This window comes from Lutra lutra, chromosome 4 (assembly GCF_902655055.1).
Source record: "Lutra lutra chromosome 4, mLutLut1.2, whole genome shotgun sequence".
NCBI lineage: Eukaryota > Metazoa > Chordata > Mammalia > Carnivora > Mustelidae > Lutra > Lutra lutra.
The window spans coordinates 151460718-151479336 of NC_062281.1; the positions used below are offsets into that span (position 1 = coordinate 151460718).

At 40.7% G+C, this 18619-nt stretch overlaps 1 protein-coding gene across 6 annotated transcripts in view; it reads left to right on the forward strand.

Moving 5' to 3' along the window:
* The window catches only part of DAB1 (DAB adaptor protein 1), a 407123-nt gene extending 400960 nt beyond the window's left edge, over positions 1 to 6163 (forward strand). For 5 of the 6 annotated variants that reach the window (XM_047727154.1, XM_047727155.1, XM_047727157.1 and 2 more), the window contains one exon: positions 2774 to 6163. Coding sequence is in view for 2 of the 6 variants with exons in the window: in XM_047727155.1 (XP_047583111.1) it covers positions 2774 to 2818 (45 nt within the window). In the remaining 4 variants the exon portion in view is untranslated. The remainder of the gene's footprint in view (positions 1 to 2773) is intronic. The other variant, XM_047727156.1, reaches the window with a different exon arrangement.
* Positions 6164 to 18619: the final 12456 nt, after the last annotated feature.

The following is an 18619-nucleotide window of genomic DNA, read 5'->3' on the forward strand; positions in this document are numbered from 1 at the left end:
GAGAGTTGACTACAGTCCTTACTGCTGTTGTGATGGGTATTTGAAGCTGAATTCCGGCAAGCAGGAGATGTGTGAATATTTATCTCAGCGGCAGAAAGTTAATGCAGTGTGGCATTAATTACCCTGTCTGAGCCTGCTGTCTTCTTCTGTTTTTAGGTGTCGTTCTCCGTTGAATAAATTAGTTGCTAGAATTAGAAGAGAGCAAACTGTAGGGTGAGATCAAGGCAGCCTGACTTCTTAGGGTACCCAAAAAGAAGAGTGGGCTGAGCAGTTCTACCCAAGAAAGATAAAGATACATCCTCTAGCCTGGTGCAGGCAGACCACATTTCTATTCCCCTGAACTTGTACTTGACATCACTATTCTACCTTGGCTCCACCCAGCCCCACCTGCAGAACACAAACACACAGTATCACGGTGGGCATTGGCCTTGAAACAGGGATTTGAAACATTTCAAGGCATTGGCAGGGGTCAAGTGTATAATAACTTGCTATAGATTTTGCTAGATTAGATTTTGAGAGAAAAAAGGCAAACTGCAGTGTATTTAGGACAAAGTGATCAGAACAGTGAAGAAAGTAGAAACTATCATAGTCATTCATGAATCCAACCAGCCTTCATTGAGCACCTACTATGCTAGGGCAACATATGTGGACAAGCAGAAGGGCCTGCCAAGCAGTAACGCAGAGGTGGGATATGGAATAATGGGCTTCCATATTTTCTGTCATCAGGCATTTGGGCGAAGGATTACACATACTTTTTACATTCCCAAGAGTAGTATGAAGTGTCACGGGTGGAAAGCTTGGAGGAACAAATCAGTGTTCTGGGTAGTCTGTTCTGATACAGAATAAGGGGCCTCAAAGGGTAGGAAGATGCTTTTCCCTGGAAGAATTGTCATGATGTGGTCCAGGAGAGGTCATCTTGGATTAGATGGCAGGAGTCTTGGATTCTATCCATGACATGGTTTCTAAGTAACCTTTGGCTCTAGAGAAACAAAAACTCCTTTCTCTAGGCTTCAGATTCTTCATCTGTAAAAGGATGGATCTGGACAAAATTATCTCCTAGTCCATTCCTACTTTATAGTAAAAGCAAGTAGTATGATCTATTAAATGCATGAAGTGCAGCAGATGACCTTGCGATCACACCCCTTCTCTGACCTTCAGTTGTTATCTGCAAAATGAGACAGATAGAATAAAAGCCACTCCCAGGACCATTAGGCAGATAAAATAAGACACGAGGGTGCTTTGTGAACTCCAAGCACTCTGCAACACTACAGACCCAATGATCGGTCTTTCCTTTTATGTGACAGTTGTCATAATAGACTAGAAAAAGCACTGGGCCCCACTTTCGGATCTCATGTCCCAAACTCACGAGCTGTAGGACCGTGAAAAAATTACTTAACTTCTATGTATGTGATTTCCCATTTGCAAAGGAGATAAAGCATCTGTTTGCTATGGCTGCTGTGATGAGTTAAAAAGACAATGTACTTGAAGATAGCTAGCATGGTGCGAGATACATGGTCAGGGCTCCCAGAATCTCAGTTCAATCTGATGGTTCAAGAAAATACGCAAATAGAAAGGATCTATACTCACATGGCAAGACGCAGGCCAATAGAGAAGCATGACAGAATGAAGACGTCACCGTGTCCATTTAATTCCGGCACAAATATCCAAGAGTGACAGCAACATGTCGGCTTGAAAGAAGGGCCTATGTATGCTTAAGACCAGAGTCCTGATCTGATCTGCTTGGACAGCACATCTTGGGCCATTTCAACATGAAGAAGTCTGAAGTAGTTCCAGCAGGGCTGAACACCATTTCCCATCTCCCTTTGGACTGAGGGTTTGCCTTATTCTGTACTGGTGAAAATCCTGGTGTCTATCTCAGGACAGCCAGTTCCACAGGTACAAGCAAATGATGGGCCAACCCTGAAGTGGGAAATTGGTTGGAAACCAGTCCAGGAAGCTCTTAACTAAGAGCTAATATCCTAATTGCTGTGTGCCCCTGTCCTCACTGCTTGTGGAAACCAAAGAGCCATTTGAAATAGAATTTCTGTGGTGTCAAGTAGACATTCATAAAGCTATGTTGGAGAAATGTGCACTTGACTCAGGATGATTGTTACCATTTTCTTTTTTTTTTTTTTTTAAAGATTTTATTTATTTGTCAGAGAGAGAGGAGAGCGAGCGAGCACAGGCAGACAGAATGGCAGGCAGAGGCAGAGGGAGAAGCAGGCTCCCCGCCAAGCAAGGAGCCCGATGTGGGACTCGATCCCAGGACGCTGCGATCATGACCTGAGCCGAAGGCAGCTGCTTAACCAACTGAGCCACCCAGGCGTCCCAGATTGTTACCATTTTCTGAAGACCTCTTACCGCCAAGCACTGTGCTAGATGTTTTACGTATATTATCTCTAATTCTCCCAAGAACCCCATAGGAAGAACAGTATTTTCCCATTTAATGGTTGGGAAAACTGAGGCCTAGAAAGGCCAAGTATCCTGCCCACACTGCTTGCCCAGTTCTCTCGGGTATACCATGCTTTTTTCCCTCACTGGGAAACCAGTCTCAGTTTGAAAACCAAAGCAAAACTGGGTGAGTAGTTATTCTTGATGATTAAAACAAGTTGCCAGAACGACATGCATCATGATCAAATAATCCGAAAATTACCTAAGGTCATCCATCATAAACTGTCATCTTTCTGTTCTTATCCCAAACCCTCCTTCCCTCGCTATCTCAGAAAATCCTATCTGGAAAAGAGTGGGTCTCATTTTGTCCCTCTGTCCCCAGGAGCTGGAGCCTCTCTATGCGCAGATCAACAGACCTAAGAAGTAGCATCGAGGTGAGCTCACGGCCGGTGCTTCAAGACTGGCATGGACATCAGCATCGCGACAGGCTCTCTTGTATTCTTCCACCTCACCTCATCTCACGACGAAATTCATGATTGCCCAACGGGACTCATTTGGAAGAGGGAACTAAGAGTTTTTGGCAACCAATGGCAGATAACTATGGCAGCACAAAAAAAAAAATCAGAAAAGTATAAAAAAATTATACCCAACACTCAATCACAAATCAAGCAAATCATGCTTACCCGACGAATATTCTGAGCTCTTTTAGTGTGGGTTTAAGATGACCCAGTACGTGAAATCATAATTCTCTTTTTATTTCTTGACCTGTTGACCGCTGTAAAGACATCAAGTGTGGAGTGACAGGCCTCAGAGAGTGACAACGGGGTTGGCACTGACTTCTTTTAAACAAAAGCAAGAGGTCCTCCGTGACTACAGTCTCCTCATCCATATGCCTTTTGACATATGACGATGTCTCTTCATCACTCCACAGGGCCTGGTCTGCCATTTTTCCCCCTCTCCTTTGTCATGTTTGAAAATTAATGGGTGTAAAAATTTTTGTATTGCTTTTGACTTTTTTTTAGTTATGGTGAGGAAATCTAACTGGAAAAGAAAAGCCTCATATGAAATGAATTTACTTGAAAATCACAAGACAAATAAGTGGTTATTTATGATCAAGAATGTTGCCAAAACAACCCTTTAGCTATTCCGCATCCTGGCGAAGAGAGACAGCTTTCTGTTGGAACCTTCATTCTGTGAGTAGGAAAGGACATTGGATCCCATTGATGAGAAGGATGGAAAACGCATCTGATTTTCTCAGAAGCTCTAAACTCTAAGTACCATAAAATGATATTTTTTATTTTTCCGATATCTTGCTGCTGTGATGCTATGCAGACAAGTGTCTTCTTCATGTGCCATTTTCAAAGAAAAGTCATTTGCCAAATAATTCTGGTACAATCCTGGTAATGTGGTTTTGGATCTTAAAACTGACCTTCTAGTGGAACAATGGTGACATGAATATTCAGAATAACAAACTAATTCCAGGATCACAATGGTTCATCTCTATCTCTTTTTGTACATCAGAAAATTCAAATGGGATTTTTATTTTATAACTTGAAAGAAAAAAAAACCTTACCATTAAACTCTTTAAATATTTAAGGGAAATGGCTTTAAGGAGTTCTAATGAAAAAAAATTGCCAGTTTTTTTTTTTTGTAAATATAAATGTTAATGAAAATGCTTTTTAATAATGCCATTACACTGTAGAGAAGGTAGCAGATTGAGTGCAGGATGTGACAAACTTGATGGATGGGGCTCCCTCTCCAGATGTTATTGTGGAGCATATGGGAGGAAGCTGGAGTTCAGGGACAGCTGGCAGGAGCATGTGGCCGATCAGCAGCTAGTGAACAGGAAGGGAGCACGTGACCCCACCGTCGACTCCAGCCTTTCCACAGGAATACCCGCCGTCGGCGGAAAACAAGAAAATGTTCACATTCTGAAGGCCTGGCCTTCAGATTCTGAAACTCCCTCCCACATCTTCACTCCCATCCAACCCCCCCCCATAGAGATCGCTGGACTGTTTGTATGTGAAACAGAAGAGTTTAAGCTTCCTTTTTTTTACACTTATAAGACAAAAAGTGCAGTGTTCAGTTTGTATGTTTAGCACATAATTTTCATAAAGAATCTATATATTTTTGCCCTACAGAGAATTGTTCTACAGGTCACGTGTGTTTTCCTGATGTTCCTATGCAGTTCCAGTATGTCGAATTTAGTGGTTTAACACTAAGGAGAAAGCGTTAGAGGACCGTCTGATTTGGGGTTACCTGTTATTACTTGGTTTTCAAATTGGGAAAGTAGCATTCTTTTGACGCTGATCTGATTGACTTAAATAGGCCTGTCTACTGTGGCTCTTCCTACCAATAGAAAGTAAAGTGATTGGAAAGAAGGTATACTTGTTGACAAAGAGAAAATCAAAATCAAGGTAATCATTACTGCTCGAGGCCCAAATTGTACACCATCAGGTCACTGGAACGTGATATATATTTTTTTTTTTTCCAGTTAGGTCGACTGACCAAATGTCCTTAAGAATCTATGTCAATGTCATCTTAATGTGGAAGGTCCAAGGAACCAGAAAAGTGAGAAGGGCCATTTATCCCCCACTGTAACTATCACCTGTTGGTCCATGTGATTTCTCCAGGAATGTGCATCCATTTTATAATTAACTCATCCTTTCACAGGAAGGGGACAATGGGAGAGGTGTGATGACCATGAGAGTCGTCCTGAAACTGGTTCGATTCTGTTTGCTGGGGATTGGGTAGGATAGGCTGTTCCCCTGAGGGAAATGGCTTCCCCTGCTCTGCTGTCCGTGGTTCTGATTCTGACCAAGTGGTGCTATATCTTCTCCCTCACGGTGGCTGTCTGGAGTTTGTCTTGCAGCATCACACCATTATACCGATTCTTTGGGTGGCTTGTGACACGTTCCGAGTGAACGCTGACGGATGTTGCTGTTTCGGGTACACCGTCTGGAGTTAATTTCCCAGCAGAAAGTGACAGCCCAATGGACTTGTCATCATTCACTAAATGCGACTGGACGTGTAAATTGATTCTGGACTTAACAAAGATGCCCGTGTGATGCATGAAAGTGAGGGAAATAAACTCGAGATTTTTTAACTGCCATCCTTGTGATCATTGGCAGAATTCTGAGTTTTAACGAGCGCTGTTGGGTGAGCTCAGAATCACCATATCCTATCCTAAGAGTACAGTGGAATTCCCAAGTAAGAGCCGAGGAGCCAGTACCAAAAGGCCATGGGGAATCTGCCCAGTTCCAGTTAGATCGATAGAAAAATCTGTGTGTGCAGCTGTTAATTCCTCATCCTTCACTAGCACTAAATTTGTCACTTTAAATTTTGAAACCAGGGAAACGCCACCTGTCATTCTGTCCCCATGACCCGTAGCTCTTTGATCTCCCCGTACCACAAGACTTCCTTTATGATCCATACTCATCCCAGTGTCTACTGAAACCCCATCATGTCATGTACTGGGCACCTTCTTTAAAAAAAAAAAAAATGTTTACTCTGTGGGTTTGGTTCATTTCAATTTCTGCGTTCTGACACATATTTTTTTAATAAAGATGAGAAAGAGAAAATGACTGTTTGCAGTACATTTCTAGACCTACTTTAACTTTACCTCAGATGACAGTTTGTTAACATATATGGACACATTATTTTTAACTTTATGTACAATACATTCAACAACAGTGAAATTTTTAGAAATTTTCCATTAATTTCTGTAACACGCCATGTATAACTGTTAACAAATAAACATGTTTGAGAACAACAGCTTAGCCTGGTTTTATTCCACGAGTTTCCACTGGATACTTTGGCAAAGGATTGGAAGATGAAATTGCTTCTCTGTAAACTTCCATCTGACCGGGCAAAGACCTCAGTCTTCCTGGCACTGGGCCAGAAAGAGAAAGCTTCATGGAGTAGTTAGATCAGCTCATCTTCCATTGACTTCAGACACTTGCAATGCTTGGAGAAGAATTACAGTGAAGAATGAGGAGAATGTGGTCAGAAAGTCACACCCTGTATTGTTGTGTTGTTTGGACTTCCAGGTAGCACCAGTCTTCCAAAATTGGGAAAGACCCCAGGACTAGATCTGTGAGTTGTGTCTTCCTCTAAAAAACACCTGCTAAACTGTTGGTTTGAACACCACGGTTAATCTTCACCCTCAAAGAGTGTGCCTTCATTCAATGCAAGGTCATCTGCTTTAAGGGACCCAAAGAAGGAAGCCTATATCTTCTTTCATATTCCCCCACATACTCCACATCAAAAAAAAAAAAAAAAAAAAAAATGAGACAACGTAAGACCCCCCCCCCCCACCAAAAAAATAGTTTGAACCTGGACCTTGACTTTTATGTGTATTGAAGAACAAAGGGTAAATGTGTATATGTATATATATGTATATTTACACATGTATGTGTGATTGTGTATGTGTGAGATTTTTATTTAATTTTATAACTAAATTAGTTTGTCTTTCCAGTAATTATGCAGATTACAGATTGCAGTTAGATCACCGAGTTGCCAAAAAAAAACCCCTGTCTAGGAATGGATATGTTCATGATTGCACAGACACATGTCCTCAGTGTGACCTCATTATATAAAAAGCATTAGCAGAAGTTTTGGCCACACTGAGAAAATGAGGGGATGGGCCAAAATTCCAATAAAATAAATTTGAGGCAAATAGAAGAAGCAACTTTCATACAGTAGAAAATGCTCACTCCTAGATCAAATTGCTACAAAATGTTACACAAGCTCTTCTGAATAAGAGTGGCTTACACTTTTTTTTTTAAGATTTTATTTATTTATTTGTCAGAGAGATACTGAGAGTACAGGCAGGCAGAGGAAGAGGGAGAAGCAGGCTCCCTGCAGAGCAAGGGGCGTGATGTGGGACTCGATCCCAGAATGTCAGGATCATGACCTGAGCAAAAGGCAACCGCTCAACTGACTGAGCCACCCAGGCATCTCGAGTGGTTTACACTTTTTGAGCAACTAATAATGTGCCTGGGAGGGGCTATATGCTTTTTGTCCATTGCCTCAGTTACTTTTCTAAACAACATGGGTGGGTATGTATCTTCCCAAATTAGAGATTTAAAAAGACACAAAGAGATTGAGTAACTTCCCCAGCCAGCAAACGGTAGTTGAGGTTTGACTTCTAAGTCTGCTTACTCAACATAGTTGATTTTAATTGTAAAGAATAGTTGGATATCCACTCATTTAAATAGTTCTGCACAAACAGTATTGACTTTCTCTCCCAGAATTTCAGTTGATCTTTGGTAATAAGTTAGATTTCTAAGTTCCTCCGGTTTAATGTAAAAATAAAAATCCATTTGATGTTACCATCTTAAGTATGTGGCTAAATACATAATTTCTTTTTTAATTGCACTTTTGAAAGGGTATATGTCTGAAGGATAAAGAATATACCTTTTGGTCCTACTAGTTTCAGTTTAGCTGAAACTAAGCCCTGGTGATTTACTTTTCCAGTGTAAATGAATCCTAAAGAAGCGACAAATTAAGAGGTGTCCTATTTAACTGCTAGGCGGATGCCAAAATAAATCAGGCAGACAGATCTGCTTTCATTCTGTGCTGGAGAGCAAACCCTTGTTGTTTTGACAGTAACTGTTTTTTTGTTTTACTGAGAATGACAGTAGGAAAAACGCCTAGAATAAAAACAGGTTTCATTGAAATCAACCTTCAAAGCTTTGAAAGCTTTTAAAAGGTATTTAAATTCAAAGGAAATGTGAGCAATGGTGCCTGAAAGATTAGGGGGAGGAAAAAAACCTAAGCAGATCTAAATGGCTTTTAAGCCATTTAGTGACCAGTCCTCAGTATTTCTGTGAAAATATGAATTATCACTGCCACTCTTGTGTTCCTACTCGGTGTCACTCCTGTTCTAACTCTGTTCTCTAAATCTTTATGCAATTGAAGAAACTATGCGGTCCTCATTTTACAGCCTAGGAAACAAACTCAGTGATGTTCTGGAGAAGGTATCGATGAACAGAGCCAAAGAGCTCACCCAGAGGCCGTCACAGTGCCCAGGATCTGATTCCCAGATCCCTCCTGTAGTTCGTTGGTGCTTCTGTCTGCAAGGTGTCTGTGATGTTGAAATGCCCGTGCACCCCCTATAAAATACTTGGGTTCTTTCTGCATCTAATTCTTAGTAAGGACTATTCGATTAGAAAAATCACACTGAGCATTACCCTGACTGATTCTGGACAGAAACTGATACTTAAGCAAAGTGACTGTAGTTGTTTTAAAACAAAGGGGAAAATTCGGTTTTATCCCCAAGAACAGTAATGGCTCTAACCCAACCCAATGAATATTTAATTTCAAAACAAAACCCTAGCCTTCACTTTATCTTCCAAGGTATGGAGATCTGAAGAGGGAAGCTTTTTGAACAGGGTTTCTGTGCATCTTTTGCTGGAGAATATTAATGACTGCCAAGTGGAAAACGTCTAAATATTCTTGAGAGACCACAGCCTCTGGTGACTTGGGCCTTTAATCTTCTGAACCCCTCTCACCACCTCTGTCACTCACGCTGGGGTCACACACAGCCTGGAGGGGGACACAAGCAGGTGGGGTTGGAGATGGGATCCTTGGCAGTCCTGGCTGGGACACTGTCCACAAGAAAAGTGCTGAACTCCTCTTCTTCACACTCTACTCTTAACACTTCTGCTGTGTCTCCCCTTTGGGGGTATGGGGAACCCTAAAATCTGTCCCATTTCAGATCATATGTCACTGACACTCACTTATAGCTCAGGGCCAAGAGCTCAAGAATGCAAGAACTTAATAGTTAAAGGAAAGTTGTCTCCTTTTACCTGTCTTGTTCGCTTCATAGAAGGAGAAAGAGAGAGGATCCACGCTCACATAGTCCCATGTGTATCCTTTTTGGGATAAAGCAGCATCATAATGTAAACTAAAAAGAAAGGAAGCTTTACTCAATGGCACCCACATTCATCAGAAGAGAGGCAGATGATACCAAAGGCAAACAGGTAGATAGGATCCTGAGTTGTTGTTGTTGTTGTTGTTGTTGTTGTTTTCTCTCTCTCTATTGGGCACTAAACTAAGACAACACCAGGGAAGTAGAGATTTGATGGAATCTCCACCCTTTGCTTATCATTCATCTCTTTTGTCACATAAATGGAGCATACCCTCTTTACTGATGGATTGATACAAAGCAGCTTCCTGAGAGTGGACTCTGAATTCCAAAAGTCTTGGTTTTGGTTCTGGCTGCAAAAGTTGCCCGTTGTCTGACCTCAGACAAGTCACTTGAGCTCTCTAAAATTCAGCTTACTCACATGTAAAATTAAGACAAGAATGTCTACCTCATTGGGCTATTATGAGAAATAAATTTGATAAATCCATACCTGGAACATAGTAAATGCTCAGTGCACATCACCTATTATTAATATCAAAGACAGTCTGATAGCTATTGTGTATTTTTGTGCTTAATTCCTTGACTTTATCCTTTATCCTTTCACATCCATTCTTCCAGCACAGCATCTCTGCTAACTGTGCAGAATGGCAGTGAGTGATTATTATCTCTATTTTATTGTCAAAGAAAGGCAAAGAAGCATACACATACCTTCTTTGAAAATTTTTCACTGGCAAAGCTTAAAGCAAAACGTACCATGGATTTGTTCATGTAACGAGGAGTTATTAAACACCTGCTGTGTGCCAGGTCCTGTGATAAGCACTGGAGATTCAGAAATTTCTCTTTTAAATGCATACATGCCTGTCCCTACTTCCAGAAGCTCAAAATCTGATGGGGAAAATAGGTTAATAGATGAGTGAATTATAGTAGGGTTAGCGCTGGCATAAAGGCACATGCTAACATTATGGGAGTGGTTGGACAAGGCTATCCAAAAGTATTGATCGTGGAGTTGGGTCTTAGGAGATGAATAGGGGTTCACCCAGAGGACCTGGCAGCAGAGGGGAGGTCTTGGCGGAACTGGCTGGGGCAATGAGCATGATGTGCCTGCAGTGGCTATAAATGAAGGGAGAAAATGACTCACTATTGAAGCTGTTGAAAAACAGAAAAACACAAGGAAAAAAAATACAGTTTCTCAATTCATATTTCAATGCTAGAATAATAAAACCTCAAAAAGTAGTGCAAATTATATCCTGATCTTTCTAATGAATAATCAAATTCCTAAATTAAATATTAACAAATTAAACACAGCTGTAAACCATGACTAAATAAAGTCAATTCTTGGAATGCAATTAATAGGTCAAGAGAAACTGTCTCATCTTAGTGGATGCCAAAAAGGCATCTGATAAAATTCATTATCCTCTTCAGTTGGAAACTGAATTAAAGAATTCCCTTCACATGGGAAAGAACACCTATGCCAAACCAGCAGCGAGTATGAAATGTAACAGTGAAACTTGAAAGCATTCCATTCAAATCGAATGTAAGTCAAAACTGTCAGCTGTCACCTCTATTATTTAACATTATGCTGAAATTTGAGGCAGTGCAAGCACCAATATAAGAAAAAGAAATCAAGTATTTAAAATGAGAAAATTAGCAGTGTTTACAGGTTATATATACTTTTTAAAAAAGATTTTATTTATTTAAGAGACAGCAAAAGTGAGAGAGATTACAGAGGGAGAGGGAGAAGCAGACTGGCCAGTAAGTGGAGAGCCCAGTGCAGAGCTCGATCCCAGCACCCTGAGATCATGACCTGAACCAAAGGCAGATGCTTAACCCACTGAGCCACCCAGATGCCCCCAGATTATATTTTATAATGAGAAATATCTATCAGAAGCTGTATGAACTAATAAGAGAATTAGGATGGTTAGTTTAAGTATATAAAAATATTTTCAATGTTGTTATAAATAACCTTTTAGTACCCTTAATGGCATAAATAGATTCCATTAATTATAGCCATAAAAATAAATACCCAAGAATAATTTTAATACTATAGATGTAAGATCTAGATTAAAAACTTTACAAAGCTATAAAACTTTGTCAAAGGGCATGAAGTAACTAAATAAATTGAGGAAAGAAGTTTCAACATTATAAAAATGTCACTTCTCCCTGATTACAGGTGGTCCCTGATTTATGATGGTTCAACTTCTGATTTTTCAACTTTTACTATGTGTGAAAGCAGCACACATTCAGTAGAAACTATACTTGGAGATTTAATTTTTTTAAAGACTTACTATTTATTTATTTATTTATTTATTTATTTGAGAGAGAGAGAGAGAAAGATGCTGGGCAGGTCCCAGGCAGAAGCACAATCACAAGGGTAAATAATTGATGCACTTAAAACCATCCTGTTTTTCAGATTCAGTATGGTATTTAATAAATTGTTGGAGATAGTGAACATTTTATTATAAAATAGGCTTTGTGGTAGATCATTTTGCCCAACTGTAGGCTAATGTAAGTATTCGAGTGCATGTAAGGTAGGCAAAGCTAGGCTGTGCTACTCAGTAGGTTAAGTGTATTAAAGGCATCTTTGACTTACTATATTTTCAACCTGAAATGAGTTTATCAGAACATAACTCATTGTATATTAGGAAGATCTGTAATTTATAGAACTACAATTCCAATCTATCTCCAGTCACATATTCATGTTCAATCATATTCTGATGCAGATCTGAAGGAGAAAAGCTAATGAGAATATTCAAAAATATAAATTTAATGAGAAGAAATTTATACTATCAAGAAGATCTCAAAACATAAAGATAAAATAATTTAAAATTATTGTTGAAGGGCAAAAAATAGAATGATCAATGAAACAGAATATAAGATAAAAAAGCCCAAGAAATTATAATTAATTAATATGTAATTGAGAGTATTCGGATCAGTTGGGCTGAAGACTATTCAAATAAATGGAACTGGGATAATAAAGACTACTAAAAAAAGTTAGATTCCTACCTCATACCATATTGTTAATGAAATTCCATATAAATGAAATATCAAATGTATATAGACATGAAAGTGTTTGGGAAAACATTAATATTTATATAAGGGTAAGAAAGCTACCATAAGTATGCAGAAAATAAAAAATGAAAATACAGATAGATTTAACTTCATAAAAATTTATACTTATGTAAAAAAATGCCATAAAGAACATTAAAAGACCTTAGAAAATAAGGAAAATATTTATAGTATACATTATAAACAGAGCTTTATGGTCCTGACTATACAGAAAGTTCCTAAAACATATACAAAGAGTTTATAGAAACACTGGTAAACAATATGAACAAATAATTCCTAAGGGAGAACTACAAAAGACCCATAAACAATAGCTAGATACAGAGAGCAACTTAATGTTTCAGTTGGGAGCCCATTAACTGGAGGATGGTATTATGCAGCATTTTTTTTAAAAAAATGAAGCAAGTCTAAATATATGAAAAAATGTCAAATATACATAAGATTGGGTTTGGTAAGTTCATGTTTCTATTAAAATATAAGAAGTATGCATGTAGGTGCTTATGTATCCATAGAAAATATTTATTATGGTATTCAGGAAACTGCTCGTTTATTTAATATATATTGAGTGCCTGCTATGTGCTATGCATTGTTTTATACGCTGGGGAAGCCAAGCCCTCCCCCTCATCTAGCAATATTAGGCACATGCTAACCTGGGGGGAGGGCAGCAGGGGGCTGGGGGGTACTTAAGGGGAAGAAGACAAACTTATCATCTAAACCTAATTGCACTTTTTGAAATGTTATATTACTAAACACTTTATGTTTCCAATATTGCTAATGGCCAAAAAGTATGTTTTAAATGCATACATTTTTGTAATAAAAGAAATTCAAATTAAGTCAGGTTCATTGTTGGCTATCAAATTAGCAGTGACTGAAAAGGTGATTGGTAAGGGTATGAGGAAACAGACACCCTCGAATACTTGGAGTGCTTAATTCAAAGATATTTTTAAATCAAATCACACGGTAATGTTCCACATGGTAATTCTGTGCCTGAAACTGGAATTTTTAAGATGGGAATTCCCATGGTAGTGAACGAATGTGTATGAAGATGTTCTTCACTTTTATAATATATAAGGGAGAAATACTGGAACACTAAATCACCAGTGCTATGAGACTGTAAATGTTATGTATGCCCAATGGGATGCTGTTCCCAAATGATCGGTGATAAGCTCCTTGAAGACAGGAGCCATATTTCTCATCTTCAACATCAGTAGTTAAAAGTTTATGAATATGGACTGTGCAGTCATTAAAATAATGTTGTAGAACCTGTATTTTGTCCTAGGGTTTCCCATGCCACTTTTTTTTTATTAACAATTCAATATAACAGAGTGTAAAATCATCTATACATTATGATTCTAATTTCGTTGTGTAAGTATATGCATTCACATACATTCATTAAAAAAAAACAAAAAACAACCTACAAAAATCCAGGTAGTAGGACTACATATGACTTCCATTTTATCCTTTGTGCTGAATGTTTTTGTTTCATTTTACATTTTCCCAATAATGAATATCTCTTACCTTTTTAAGCATAAACAAATAAATTTTAAGAAACATGGAGACAAAATGTGTTAAAAGCAGGCATCACCATAATGGGTACTATTAGGTGAGCCATTTTTGTTTTGTTTCAGAGACAGAGAAGGCAGAGGGAGAGAGAGAATCTTAAGCAGACTCTATGCCCGGTGAGGAGCTCAATCTCTTGACTCTGAGATCATGACCTGAGCCAGAATCAAGAGTCAGACCTTAACCAACTGAGCTACCCAGGCACCCTATTTGTTGAATTTTTACCTTGTGCCAGATACTGTGTGAAATGCTTTACATAATGAGTCCATCATCCTCACTAAAGCTCTGAGGTTTAAATTCCTATTGTTTGCGTCTTTCAAATAATGACGGTAGGTTTAAAAGAAAGCACCCAGGTCACAGAAGCAGCTGTTGAAAGAACTGAGATTCACACCCAGAGTCTGACTCCAGACCTCGAGCTCTTAGTGATACCAGCTTGACTCTTCACTTAGCATCAGTACGGAAAGTACCCACTGGACTTTTCAGAGGTGGCTTGGTGATGTTGGACAATATGGAGGAAGAAGAGGGTTTGGAATCAACACAACTAAGTCAAACACGTAAGCAATTTTTCACTCTATGCTTCAAATCACCCTAATGAAGTAGTTGCTTGTAATCTGTTCATCCTGTTCTCGAAGGAAGGTTTGAATGACTCATGATCATCCTCTGAACAGGTTCAAAGAAGCCATAAGAAAGACCCAGCCCTCTGCCCTGCATGCATTCTTCGAAAAGGTAAGAACAGTTTGGGGAGGACTGGGCCAATGCGCATGTTGCCAGCCATGAGTGCTAACACAGCACACACAAAATTCCACTGTGAAATCCCTAAGAGGTGGCAGCAGTGGGTGAGTTGGAAGAGGGCCCAGAGGTTTCTATTCCCAAGCAGCCACCATCTGCCTTTCTTCTCATGGCTGTCCTAGTCCTACCACCACCTGCCTCCCCCCACCTCAAAAAGCCATGCCATGATCAAGGGAAAACATCTAAGTCAATCTAAGGAACCCATAATTTATGATTTACAGTTTCTAACAACATTCTCTTTCTTTAGTATATATTCTTTTAGTAAATATAAAAATGAAAAACACAGTAAAGATAAAATATGTAACTTTAAATCTTGCTTCTAACCTGCGCTCACTGCCACCCTGTTTTGCTATTTGTTTTTTGAATATGACAATAATTTTAACATTATGGAGAAAACTAACTCTTGACCATGCCCTTCCATCCTTGATCCTTTCCCAGAGAAAACCAATTATTCATTCAGCCTACTCTTCTAGACTCTTCTAGGTATTTATACTCACAAATGTTGACTATAGAAACACATAGTTTTATCTCATAGGTGTTTGCTTTTTAAATATGTAAATAGTATGCCATGCCTGTAACTTGCTTTTCTTCACTGAGCCATGGATTTGGAATATCACCCTTCATGAACACCTAGATGAATATTGATAAGTGCATACATATGTGTGTGGGGGGGAAACTGAGGTACAGTGTTCCTACAGTAAAGCACACAAGTCTTCAGTATATGACTCAAGTCCCAGCTGCTCAGATCTGTCACCTAGTAGCCCTATGACATGGGGTGAATTAACTTCTCTGAGCTACCATATTGTCATCTGTACAATAGAGATGGGAATATCATTCTGATGAGGAACAAATGAGCTGGTATCTGTCAAGGGCCTAGCATATGCCAACTCTACGTTCATGCCTGTTAAGTATTAATGAAGCATCTGAGGTCACGGTGAGGACCAAAGGTCGATTTGTTCTCGCAGCCCTCCCTGGCTGCTGGTGCTCCTTATTCTCCATTAAAAATCCTTTCTCGGAAGCAGGAGTGGTGACCAAGCTCACCCTTCTGATGGGAAGCAGGAAGTGGCTTTAAAATCAACTATGGAGTGAGCCAGTGTGACCTCTCCTACCCTCCTTCCGAGGCTCTGCCTGGGCCACCCCACGTGGTGGGCTTCTCAGCCTTACCCCTTCTTATTACCCCAGTGGGCTTCTCCATTGCAAGGAAGAGTAGGGTGGGTATAGCAGGCCAGCCTTTACAGGAGAATTCTGGCAATTCTCCTTGAGCACTTGAGCACATGTGTCCTTCCATCCCTTCTCCATCCCGCTACCACGGCAGGATATGCCTTCTGAGTGGTCACCCTGTCTTTCCTTCTAAACACTGTCTGATACATATTAAGCGCAGCTCTGCCCATTGACTCCAGTCTTCTAAGAGCTTCCGTGGTTCCATGTTGTCTGTAGGAGTAAGTCCAGATGAGTCAAATATTTCCACCCAGGCTTTCAAAGATGGAAGAATTAAAATCACCATAAGCGGTAAGGTTTCTGGAATTTCAACATGAAGTTATACCCTGAGCCATTGCTGAGTCTCCTCCTCAGATGTCCCAGAAGCTTCCTCAGCACCACCCTGCTGCGCACTCAGCCCGTTCTGAACACAGAGGCTATTTATTAGGGGTTTGGAGCTGGCTTTGCTGTCCAGTCAGAATGGATCCCCTCAACCCCTTCCTGGTCAGGTCCTGGCCGCGAGAACCCAGTGCCAGTAGTGGGGTTTTAGTTCCAATATTTGATGCCTACACCAATGCTGCAAAGAGACTGGAGTCCCGCCAGGGTGGCAGCCGGCCTGCTTAGTGTCCTGACATGCTTACCCGACCCAAGCCTCTGATCCCCACCCCCGGGAGATAGGATCCCATCCTGTCAGGATGGAGGGCTGCTTCAGGTCTCTCCTCAGTCCCCCAGAAATCTCCCTCTGACTCATTCCGAGCTAGGGCAGACCCAGTTGTCCGCTTCCCCTAGATGTGGTAATTTGACCTTGGCCATCAGCCCCCTCCAGCTCCTCACCCTTGAATGTCTAGCCCAGGAGTCTCTTCCTTGGCCAGTTCGTTAGTCATCTCTGCCATCCATGTTTCCCCTTTTCCCCCAGCCCTTCTTCACCACTCCTCCTTAGGATCAAGTCTTTTTTGTAGACACAGGTATTTGGGGCGAGGGTTAGCCTACCCACATTTTTTGTTTGTTTGTTTCCACACAGCTCTCTCAGATGAGTGTTCTTCACTAACATTTTGTAAAGGCAGAAACTGAAATTCAGGGTCAGGAAGCACCCCTCCTGATACACAGAGCAACCAGGATTCGAACACTGCCCCCACAGGCTCTTCCTATCTATGCTTCCTGGGGAAAGTGAGAGTGAGGTGACTGTCTTTCCCCTTCACCCACCTGGCTTTCAGGAGGCTCCTTGGCCATGGTTGGCTCTGACACCTTTCACCAGTTCTTTCCCATTTACCTGAACAGAGAATGGGAAGAGCTTAGCTAGTATCTGTTACACTCATATGTGAGATTCACCACTAACAATGCCAGGTTCTCTCAGTGGAAACATCTGGCTTATGGATCATGAGGAAAAGGTTTTCTCAAACTCTGCACAAGCTTACCCAAAAAATAATATTCTACAAAGCCATCCACACTCTACCCTGATAGCGTTTTAGGTAGAGCAAGGATTGCATTTTGCAAATGGTGCTCTAATTTGCAAACCAAGTGCTGCACTAGAAACCATCATCTCAAGAAAAATGTGCTGTAGCAGGTCTGCTTAGCAGAATCCTCGCAGATTCATTCTCCACTAAAAGAAAGCTGACATTGCCAGAGACACAAAGAAAGTGGCCAATGAAAGTATCTCTGCAATTGTGCCAATTTCAAGTTAATTTCATTTTGTGGATGCTAGTGCTATCCCAAGAAATAGGGAGGAGTGTGGCAGGGGGAGTGTGTGAGGCTGAAAGCTACAGGAGGGAGCCTTTATCAAGAAAGCAAGAGACAGATTGAGAGGAGCCTCACGATCACATAGAAAAGCTTGGGTACAAAATGTCAGGAGGAAGAGTCAGACACTCCAGAACAGGGGTGAGCAGAGGGTAGAATGTGGACAGAAACAGCTGTCAAAGTTAGAATACAAAGTGTTGGGTAGAATCAGGGGCATAAGGCAGCTCAGCACACGTGAAGACAGAGCAGTGTTCCTGAAGGAACATCAGCTGGCCTCTGTGACACTTTGGAGATAGTACATTGGGGGATCAGTGGGGAATATGTTTTCATGAACAGTTTAGATGATGTGGGGGCGTGGCTTTGCTCTTCTAGACTGTAAAGCTGGTGGAGTAGGGCTTGGGAGCAGGAGCCATGGCATGTTAATTCCATTGCCCTATACATAGCAGAGCCCAGCACATAGTAGGTGAGCAGCAAAGGATACCAAAGAAGCAGGACCGAGAGAAAGGCCCAGGACCCAAGTAGGAGTCCTGAAGTTGATGTGCAACTCTGTGTCTGTGTCGCCGGCTAGCCTCGGGTCAATCACTGTAGCTCTCTGAGCCCCAGATTCTAAATTAAGCGCAGAGGTTGGATGATGAATGTAATGTGTTTCCATGTTATACAATAGTCCTAGTCTCTGAAGAAATCCGTCCATGGATGACAAAGGCGTTTTGATAGGGTTGTTACCATTCTTACCAACAAGGCAGTATCAAAGCCAGACTTCTCTATAAGTGCTCCGGGTATCAAGTGAATAAAGACATGTTCCTCCCCTTAAAAGAGTGAACAGGTGGAGGAAGGTGCAGGAACAAGTAGCTAAGGAATTCCAATCCAGTGTCCTAAAACCTGTCCTAGAGATACGGCTGTGGGGCCAGAAGAGGAAATGGTTTCTTTTCTTGGGCTAGTCAGAGAAGGCTTTGCAAAGGAGATGACCTTGGAGGTGGATCTTGAAAAAAATGGACCTGAGTTCCCAGACAGGGA